Source organism: Lemur catta, chromosome 10 (assembly GCF_020740605.2).
Source record: "Lemur catta isolate mLemCat1 chromosome 10, mLemCat1.pri, whole genome shotgun sequence".
NCBI classification, from domain to species: Eukaryota; Metazoa; Chordata; class Mammalia; order Primates; family Lemuridae; genus Lemur; species Lemur catta.
In genome coordinates this window covers 82,092,416-82,103,262 of record NC_059137.1, presented here as the reverse complement: position 1 = coordinate 82,103,262, position 10,847 = coordinate 82,092,416, and the positions used below count along the sequence as shown (strand labels likewise).

Genomic DNA, 10,847 nt, shown 5'->3' with positions numbered 1-10,847 from the left:
CCTATGTTCTGATTGCCAGCCACATTTTAAAAAGTAAAAAGAAATAGATGAAAATAATTGTAATAATATATTTTATTTAACCTGAGGACTGAACTCTGATTTTTTCCTTTGGCTCAAATTCCTTCCTATGGAGGCCAGATGGGTCAGGCTCACAAATGGTAAAATCCCACTAAGCAGGTTTTTGTTAACCAAATATAGTGTGGTTTACTTCTCAACCTGATTCCGGTATAGCATTAACATCACCTAAAAGATAGAAAGCCCCCGTCTTAACTCAAGCATCCCAGCAGATCCTTATCTTAACTTGAGAGATTCTCCTGTCTGGATCTCCTAGAGTGCTTGCACCTTTATCTTAAATTAAGCATTTCCTTTCTGGTCTTTTAGATAAAGCCTAACTCTCTCAGCCAATTGTCGGCCAAAGAATCTTCAAACTCACCTATAACCTGTAAGCCATGCCCCCCCTTCGAGATGTCCCACCTTTTTGGGCCAAACCAATGTGTGATTCCCACGTATTGATTTATGACTTTACCTGTAACCCCTGTCTCGCTGAAATGTATAAAACCAAACTGTAATCCAGCCACAGCGAGTCTACTTGCTCAAGGCCTCTTGGGCGTGGCTCCGGGTCATGGTCCTCAAATCTGGCTCAGAATAAACTTCTTTCAAATATTTCAGAGTCTGGATTTTTCCGTCCACAAACCCAATATATCCAAAATACCATCATTTGAACATACAACTAATATAAAAATATTCATGAGATATTTTTCATTCTCATTTCCAAGCTAAGTCATGGAATCTGATGTGTATTTTGCACTTACAGCACAACTCATTTGGGATTAGCTGCATTTCAACTCATCAATAGCCCATGGGGTACTGGGGAGCACAAATAATCTCTTCGTTTCTGTTGCTTCCTTGGGCCTCTGAGACCTCAACCCTTTAAAGCTTCAGGGGTTGCACAGCCTCTCACCTTCAGACCCCAGCTTAAACCACCAGTCCTGGACAGGAAGCCAGTCTGATGAGGCCCGCTCCCTTCCTGCTGGTCTCTAGCCCATTAACCTGTCTTCTAAAATGACCTTACTTATTAGCTTACATATTTATTATCTATCTTTTCCACCAGAATGCAGGTTTCCCGAGGGCAGGGATTTGTTTTGTTCTATGTGATTTTCCCGTGGCAAGCACCTCGCCCGGCACACGCTGGGCTCCCAAGACACGCTTGCGGGACGAAGAAACCGCGTTTCTCTAGAGCCCGGCCAAGGAGGGCAGGCAGCTCAGCGACGTGTCACAGGTGGGGCGCCGGTGTTCCGGGCGGCCGCGCTCGCTGCCCTGCCGGCGTGGGTGTGGGGCGAGTGGGCGTGTGCGGGGTGTGCGCGGCAGAGCGCGCCCGCGAGCCCAGAGCGCGGAGCGGGGAGGAGCAGCGAGCGCCGCGCAGCCCCGCAGCGCCGCCCGGGCCGGGCAGCTCGGAGGTGGGTGGGCCGCGCCGTCAGCCCGCTCGCGGGGTCCCCATTGGCCGCCCGTCGGCCGCCCTCCGCCCGGAAGGCGGCGAGGAGCCCAGAGGCTGCTCGGGAGCCGGAGCGGGAGAGCCCGGCGGAGCCGACGCCGAGGACATTGTTCCCGCCGCCGAGGGGGCACGGCGACCCTCGCGGCTGCGGTCTGGAGCCTGCGCCCGGGCGGCTGCGTGGGATCGCGCCCCCCACTCCGTCCCTAGCTGTGCCCACGCCGCTGTCCCGCTCGTCCCCGGCGCTGGCGCCTATGGTCGGCCTCCGACAGCGCTCTGGAGGGACCCGGGGAGCTCCCGGGCGCCCGGGTGAGTGGCGCGCGCGGCTCCCCGCTCCCTCTCACCCTGGGGCCCCGCCGCCAGGTTTTGCCTTCGCGGCTGCCGCGCGGCGGGGTTTGCCCGGGCAGCGCCTCGCGCACCGGGGAAGGCCGAGCGGAGGGAAACTTAGCTGCGGGGAGAAGTGCGATCGCAGCCGGGAGGCGTCCCCAGCCCCGCGGGCCAGGTCGGAACAGGTGGCGCGGGCCAGGCGCTTTGTGTAGGGGCGCGGGGACCCTGAGCGGGCGGCCGCGCCTCTGTCGGCTGCTCCCTTCCCTCCCTTGCTCCCCCGGGCGGCTGCACGCCGGGTCGGCCGGGTAACGGAGAGGGAGTCGCCAGGAATGTGCCTCTGGGGACTGCCTTGCTCGGGGAAGGGGAGAGGGTGGCCGGAGAGGCGCAGGAGCCGAGAGGCGGCGCGGGGGTGGCACCGCGGCCGCAGGCTGGAGAGAGATGCTCCCAGCGAGGCGCGTTCCGCCGGGCCGAGGGCTTCATTTTTCTGCGGCGCCCCTGGAGGTGGGGAGCTGGGTGGGCGTGTGTGCAGAGAAAGGGGAGGCGGGGAGGCCAGTCACTTCCGGAGCCGGTTCTGATCCGTGCAGACCGCTCTGCTCTCCGAAGCGCGGACCTTGGGGTGCGGCGGACCTCGGCTCCCCACGCGCGCGCGGGTGCAGCGGGGCTGGGGGCGTCCCTGGCGCGGGTTTAACAAAGGGTGCTCCTCTACACCCCGCGGGGAGGGGCAACTCCGGAGACCCGGTCTCCAGCACAAGAATCTTAGCCCTGGGGCGGTCCACTTCCTTTCGGGGGAGTCCTTTTATTATTGTCTTTTTTTTTTTTTTTAAAGAACTGGAGACTGATGCATGAGGGTCCCACCGAGGCGCAGGAGCGGTGGTGATGGTTTGGGAAGCGGAGCTGAAGTGCGCTGGGCTTTGGTGAGGCGTGACAGTTTATCATGACCGTGTTCAGGCAGGAAAACGTGGATGATTACTACGACACCGGCGAGGAACTTGGCAGGTAAAGGGGGTGCCGGAAGCGCTCGCCGCTGGGTTGTGGGAATGCAAAACGTTGGGGGCAGAGGGTGGTAAACAAATGCATCAGGCTTCTCCCTCGACCTTACTGGAGATGCGCATATTGTAGAGAAAAGAGTTACTAACCCAGCCAGGGCCAGCACCAGATATAAATGGCCTGATCCTAGGGTCTGGGGGTGGAGAAGAGACAGCCGCTGGTTGCTAGTTTATGAGGCACAGTATATTGATCAAGAAGAGATTTAATTGCCTGCACTAACTCATGTCAGCCTTTGCCCTTCGAGACAATGAGACTAAAGCTAAGATTATAATTGCAACTGGAGTTAGCTCTTATGTGTGATTTAAACAGAATACAAACTAATTAATGAGCTTTAAAAAATTTTGAAACTTTCCCTCTTTCTGAATTTTCAGTGTAACATGATCAAGTGTTGGTGGGTCACAAATGGAGACTTGCCAGATGTTGATGTTGGGCTTCGATTTTGAAACTTCTTCCAACCAGGAATTTAATTACCCCGTTGGTGTTGGTGGTTGCTTTGGTTTCATTTACAATGTTAAATTTTTAACAAATCAATGAGGGTCTAATATGGCTATCTGGATTCAGAGCATACTTCCATTGCTTTAGCAGCTGTGATTCTTAGCATAAAATCTTTCAGTTTCTAGGTGAACAAAGAATGATTTCTTTGGGGGGCATGTAGGGCTGATTGCTGTTTCCTTTGACTGGGTATTCCACAAGGGTGTGTTGAGCTCTGGTCTACTTTAGCAGAAAACCCAGTTTTCACACTTAAATTGAAAATTCAGTTGGTGGAATTTGACTGTGGCGTATTTGCATTGTGAGTAAAGTAGGCAAAAGGATCTTTAAACAATCAAAATATGTGCTTATATGTGTATTTGAATATGTGTTTTTCCATACACACCTGATGTCCTGATACAAAGCTTCCTTTTTCTCTATGAGAAGGAAATTTAAAAACACCCACACCCTAGATTACCTAATGAGAATTATGAAATCCAAGCTTAACTAAAATTTTTAAAGAATTGAGATAATAGTGCAGAATAAAAGCAATTTTAAAAAAGTTACTATAACAGAATCTTTATATGTTTAATATTGACTAAAAACATTAAAGGGAGCCAGTGCTTGTAGCAGGGGTTTCGTATATATTGAAGATTTAGTGAGTGAGTAAGAAGGAAAGCTTTTGAAAAATCACAGTTCATGGATATGTTTAAGATTAAGGTTTGAGAGTGTGTGGCTGAAATACCTGGTTTAACTGGAATTAAATCACTTTTTCCTGTGGTTTTTAGCAAGGCGAGTGGTATATTGAATTTTCCTTTGGGACTGGGGAAAAAAAGATGAAAAAATAAATTTTAATTCCATTTGTGTACTGTGGCCTGATTATGTACATTTTGTTATAAAGAGAGATGGTTAAAATTAGGTGAGATGATTCTTTTATGGATAAAGTCTATTGACCTTATTTTCATTACAGCCTTTTGGTAGAATTATGTGTTATGAGAAAGAAGAAAAAAAATGAGGCCTCCCGGTGGCTGGCAGTGGGAGTTTGTGATCTTTATGTTGTGGGGGTAATAATTAGGGACGTGGTTTGTTCATTTGTCACTAGCATTTTGCTTTTATTTTGGCTCTGTGTACATTTCTGTGTATAAGTTTCTCCCCACTCTGCAAGACTAATTGACAAATTACTTATTAAATAATTTATGTGACCTAGGAATTTGAAAGAAGTGCTCTGAAAAACTGGGAGTTGGAAATTTTTTAAAAATAAAATGTTCATACGTATCTATCTTGTATAGCTGCTATTGTTTTTGCAAAAACAAAAGGGTGAGTGATTGATTTTTTGGGAAACTTTTTCAAGTCCTGTGATTTCTTATGTCTTCCTTGGGTATAGTCATTTCTGGAAAACAAGTCCTAATGCAAGATGATCCTGTACTAAAGTTGCTGCTTGTATAACGTCATGTGTCACTGAGGGGAGAGAGGAGTGGGGGCAGGGGTTTAGAGGCAAAAAATGGAAATGGGCAGATATTTGGCACAAGGTCGTTCTAAGCAGCTTTAAGCAGTGAATTATAAGCAGACCAACATCTAGGATTTAAGACTTTACATGCGTATCTTTAGCCATCATCTAAACAATAGCTACTCACAGACCTTATAAATGCAGTGAGTAGCTATTGTTTAGATGACTAGTCCATAGTTAGAGGAGGGAAGATGGGTTTTTAAACAAGTATAATACAGTATTACCACTAATATTATTTTACTTTTAGTAAAACTGAAAGCGTATGTATGTAAGAATGTGTGTGTGTATGTTCGTCTGTCTGTGTATATGGCCCAAGACTTCTGTAAAAATTCTCTGTCAACTGCCAAGAAGCTTATAAAGTATTATGATTGTTGCGGCAGTGGCAGGGCAGATGGGCCACGGGACAGATACCCTGATCCAAAACCCGCTGTGCAGCCTGCGAGCTTTCCAGCGTGAAACAGGCCACGTACCCACTCCCACTCTGAGGACCTTCATCTATAAAATATAGGCCTCGTGCTTATTTCATGGCTGTAGTGAAAATCAAGTAATCTAACTTGTAAAAGTATTTTATCAGCAGTGAAGAGTTAAACAAATATAGGCATTAGCCGTAGGGCTGGCCAAGACATGTGGGTATTCCAGACAGGCTAGTAACTTAGCCTGCAACGCAGTATTCTTTGAAGATCTGTTTCCAGCTTTGGGAGGGGAAGCCCTGTGGGAAAAGGGTCATGGGAGATCCATGGCTGACCTACTCGGCCTCCACTATGGTTCCGAATAATGTGGCTCTGGCCTTGAGCTGGCACACCCTCCAAGCAGAAGCAGGTCCCTGCAGTAAAGGGAAGACTTTAGAAGACCATTTGGTGACCTTTGGTTTTGGCTCCAGGAGGCCCTTTGGGGTCTCACCCTCTGTCCCGGGGGGCTGAACAAAGAACTCCTTCTATCTCATATAGGAGTCTCTGAGAGGAATTCTTATAAATGCAGTTCTCTCTGCCTGCTGTGACACTGGGTTGTGTTAATGCCCCAGGATGCCCTAGCATCTCTTATCAGTTGGCACTGTGGGCAGCTGCAGGCTGGCTTGCCCCACCGTCGGGCTCCAGTTACACCCTTGGCCGTCGTTCAGCCTAACCTCCGAGCCTCCTGGGCACCTCTCTGTAGATTGCTTTCCTGAGGGACTGGCCTTCAGTCCTGTTCCACTATCTGACCTTACGTGATCTTAAGACCCAAGTTCCACTTCCTTAATACATCCTTCCACAATGATTTCTCCCTCTGAGGAGCCACATGACTTGTCTGGGACACTCTGTCCATGACCATAGACTGCGCAGTGACACGTTCCATCCCTTTTTGTATTACTATTAGTCTTATATTGCTCCTGTGGCTAGCTTGTAAGTTCCTTCAGGGTGTGCATTGTTATGGCCCTTTCTCCTTAAAGTGTGCAGTGTGTTGTATTAGAGAATACCTGTGTATCAGTATCGGTGTGAGTATCGGGATCGGTGCCAGAATGAGCTGATGCAGGTTGGCAGTTGGGATATTGAGGCCAGAATGGGGATTTCAGATGCAGTGATGATGCAGATGCTGATGTTTTTAGAGAGGCAGTGTGCACTGTGGGATAAACTCAGTCCACTCATTTGGGAAGTGGGGAGACACCTGCCCTTGTAAGGTGTTGTGAGAATTAGAGACAGTGGCTCTGAAGATCTGACATATAATCACTGCCTAATACATTATTTTTTATAATCTGTTTTCCCCATCACAGCATTACCACATTGCATAGTAATTGCTTATTTGATTATCTGCTTTCCCTGTGGGGCCGCGACCTTGGACTTGCTCAATATTTTTTATTTCTAATGCCTAATTAGATGCATGGTACTTAGTAGGTGCTCAGTAAATGCATGCTGATTGACTGAATAGATCAATATATGTGAAGTACCTCAAAAAAATATATATATATTTGGTGCTCAACAAATGATGGTTATGGTGGAGATGAACACATAGGATATAATGGCTACAGCTCATCAGAATAAAAAATGCTTTTGATTTTGCATTCTGTGTGGCTGAACAGTAATGAGCACAGCAGCCTAACTTTCCAGGCACAAGATCAGTTTTAAACAAAACAAGTGAAGTGGAGCATTAAATATTTTGCATTGGTTTGGATGGTTGTTGGAAGCTAGTAATTCATATTTAAAACACTCCCCTTTTGACATAAAATCCATAGGCATTTTAATTGAAGTAGGAAGTTGTCACAAGCCTTGACAGTCCAAGTACATCTTTCAGCTGGTTTCCTGTGGATAGTCAGAGTTTGTCCTAAGAATAGTGACAATCTTGTGTGCTAGGAAAAGGGGAGAGACATTTTGGTGTGTTTTCTCTTTGGAAATGGGAACCACAGGCCACTAGTGGGTTCCTACATCCTTGTAGGACTGTGTTGAGTGTGATTTTTTTTTCTCTTTGCATTTTAACTCAAAATTCCGTCAGATGTTTCCTCTGATAGGAAAGGCTGTAAAGTTTTAAGAGAGATAAAGTTCAAAGAACATATATTAGAAGCAACAGTTTGTGATGTTAAAAACCTGCGCAATTTCGAAAGGTCTAGTAATAGTCTTCCCAGATGTGAAGGGAGGGCAGGATGCTGTTAGTGCCTGGCAGTTTGGTTGAACGTGTGCTTGCTGGCACTGCTGGGAGTGTGCTGCTGGACTACCCGGGCAGGCACCATTTGGGTTCAAGGGGGCCAGGGACAGAGCGGGTAGAGGTGCTTATTGATGGGGAAGCCAAATTCTTGGTCCCCCATGCCCTTGTACTCTAGGCTTGTGTCTCGTCTGGCCATTTAGGAACCTAAAGGCCCCATAACATTGGCATGCCCCTGCAGAGCCCTGAAAGACACACAGTAAACTTACAGGTGGGTGTTCACATTCATTCTAGTACACTCATCCCCCGGTATCCGTGGGGGCTAGGTTCTAGGACCTTTGAGGGCACCAAAATCCATGGATGCTCAAGTAAGGCCCTTATATGCAATGGGGTGGTATTTGCATATAACCTATGCACATCCTCTCTTTAAATCATCTCTAGATTACTTATAATAACTAATGCCATGCAAATGCCTATGTAAATAGTTGTTACACTGTATTTTGTTTTAGAAAAAATGACAAGAAAAAAAGGCTCTTTGCATGTTCAGTACAGATGGCAGTTTTTTCTTTTCTCTGAGCACTTCCAATCCAAGGTTGGTTGAATCCATGGATGTAGAACCCAGGAGTGTACAAAGGGCCGACTGTGATTATATACAGATATTCCATCAGGAGAGGAAACGCTGTCTCTTTCAGTTTGTCCTCTTTTCTTCCAGCAAAGTTGTAACTCCTTGAAGGCACAGTCCAGTGCCTTCCGGGTAGGCAGGGGAGAGGGTCAGTGGGTGGAGAGGCACAAGTGCTTGCTGTTGGTTACCTGCTGAGATGGTGTGGGGAGTGTGTGGGGGGACAGGTTCTAAACTGTGGGAGCAACAAGGTCAAGGTTATGTTGCCTGACTCAGCAGGGAAATGTGTTAGGAGCTTTCATCCTTAATTCTAGCCAACTGCTATGTGTACCTAACCTAACCAACCATTTTGTACAAAGGAAATGAAACATGATTTTAGCAGAAAGTTATTTCTGATCATGAGATAAAGGAAGCCACCTGTGGACAGGAGGGGAGTGGCTGCCTTCAGTGAAGGGCAGCCCAGGGACTGCAGGGACTTAGACCCGGAAGAAGCCTGAGTGACCAGTGTGTCTTCCCTCGTCATTTTATCCACTTGGTGTTTAGACAGGTCAGATGGTGTTCTCAAAGCAGTGGGTTAGTAGTTGGCAAGAGATGGGCCCAGAACCCTGGGCCAGCCCTTTTCCGTTATCTGCACTACCTATAATTTGTCAATGTTCCTTTTTTGAAAGCCAAATGAAGTTGGTATTTAAGAGAGGTAATGTGGGATTCAGTGCCAATCCATTTTAGCATCTGCATTGGAGAGGATGGTTAGGAATAAATAGTAACCACTTCATGGATGGTTTTCATTTGAAGCCCAACCAAAGGTGGCAGGGTCTGCCCTTTGAGCTTAGAACTCTCACAGGTCGTAGCCACACACTGGGACCTACTTTCTTTTTCCAAGTTGCTTGTACCTTGCAGTTATGAATGGTGATAATCTGTGGCACGGTTTTGCCCAAGTCCCAAAGTTAAAGTTTAGCTTTTTAGAAAACTCACCAAACACTTTCATTATTATTTAACTTTTGAATAATGTAATATGTAAGAGTCTGGTCTTTGCCCTGTGGGCCTACGCCTTAAATGACCATAGTTTCTGTTTTCATTAAGTGGCATTGGTCCAGCTATTAATAGCTTAGAATTGGTGTGTGATTATTTGGGACTTTATGTGGAAGGTAATATTTAATTGTTTTACTGTGGTTTGTTGGAGTGGGGTATCAAAACAGAATGCATTATCCCTTGCCCTTGAAGGAGATTATATGGCAGTACCATTATTTATAATAAATCCAATGTATGACTTTGTTAACATTCTAAATGAATTGCTTCAAATGTGCAGTTTGGAGACAGTGGAATAAAAAAAAAGTTGGCATTTGAATTTTCTGCATCATCTAACTAAGATGGGTTTAAATTAACTTTCTCTAACTAGTAAATCTTTCTTAGGTAAAATAAAAAGTGTGGTTGCATCTCAGCTCTAGATTTAATGTGCTAGATGTATTTTTTACTGAGAAAAAGTCTAAAACCTAAAATAGTCTGTATCTTATTTTTAATCCCAGTCCAAAGCAAAACAAAACAGCCACGTGACAGTAACTAATCTCTGGAGATACCTGACAAGTGTGATCCATAGTGACGCATGTTTATCTCTTTGGTCTTGTTTAGGTGACGTTGGGAGCTGGTGTGACTTACCGATCACACTGTGGTCACTTAAGCATAATGCTGCTTATTTCTGAGAGATGATCATAGGGCCTTTCTCTTATGTCCTACCTGTGACATTTCTGAATACGTATCAGAGATGTCTGGAGGGGAAGGAGGTTGGGAGAATGCTGTTAATCTTTTTTTCCTTTTAAACACATTCAACTTTGGACGAAGAACATAATGTTTGAGCAAATGAATGCTTGTAAACTGCTGATCTCTGTTGTGCGAGAAGTTTACACTGATGGCGGTTATATTCATAAGCCTAGTGGTTTTTGGCTAGGAAATTTGGCTCTGAGTATAGAATTTCTTTTGGGACACATTTTATTTTTTGTCAAAACTGCCTGATTACTCTTATTTAGATATATGTGATGAATGGGGCTGGCTTGTAAATATTTTAACTACAGTTGATATTATAAGTTTTCACCTACGAGAATGGATTAATTCCTGTTGTTGAATAGTTCTGTCTACAGTTCATGGCTTTCTACTTTTGAAACCAGGTAAACTTTTTCTTTTTAATTTAAAAAGATTGTCAGAATTTTTGAGACCTTACTCCAATCCCTAACACGCGGCCCACAGTGTAGAATTTTCCAGTTGAAAACAAAATGTGCAGAAAGCCGTCAATGCCTTGTTTTGGTCCCGTTGTGAAAGGGTTGGATTTTCCTCTGAGCTGCCTGTCTCTGTGTCTGCCTAGCTCCTCATACGTCTGTCTTGGGCCAGGGTGCATCTGCGGGAGGGTAGGTACGACCTAGGTGATGTGAGAAAAGAAGTGGCCGAGGACTATGATGGGACAAATGGGGAGAAGAGGTCAGTATTTAGTGTTGATTCAGTTCTAATGTTTCCAACCTCCTTTGAGAAGATTTTCTAAATACTTTTGCCTCCTCTGTGTGAAGCCTGAATTTTTTTGCCATCTGTGGTTTATGGGAAATGCGTGTATCTGGAGAAGTGATGAAAGGCTGCAACCTTTTGAGTATGATATTTCATAGGCTGGGAGTTACAAGCTATTTGGCCTTACAAAAAACACAACTATAGGCACACCAAGTATATGCATCCCGTAGAGAACAGACTTTTAGCAGGTAACTGCTGATATTGGAGATGCGGAATTGCACATGATACAGAAA

The 10,847-nt window shown here is 45.8% G+C and overlaps 1 protein-coding gene across 10 annotated transcripts in view; it reads left to right on the top strand.

Moving 5' to 3' along the window:
* The first annotated feature begins 1,366 nt into the window (after positions 1-1,366).
* The window catches only part of DAPK1 (death associated protein kinase 1), a 181,243-nt gene continuing 171,762 nt past the window's right edge, over positions 1,367-10,847 (top strand). For 2 of the 10 annotated variants that reach the window (XM_045563755.1, XM_045563750.1), the window contains exons 1-2: positions 1,578-1,798; positions 2,643-2,812. In XM_045563755.1, the coding sequence (XP_045419711.1) occupies positions 2,751-2,812 (62 nt within the window). In that variant the 5' untranslated portion in view covers positions 1,578-1,798; positions 2,643-2,750. The other 8 variants (XM_045563748.1, XM_045563746.1, XM_045563753.1 and 5 more) reach the window with 8 other exon arrangements.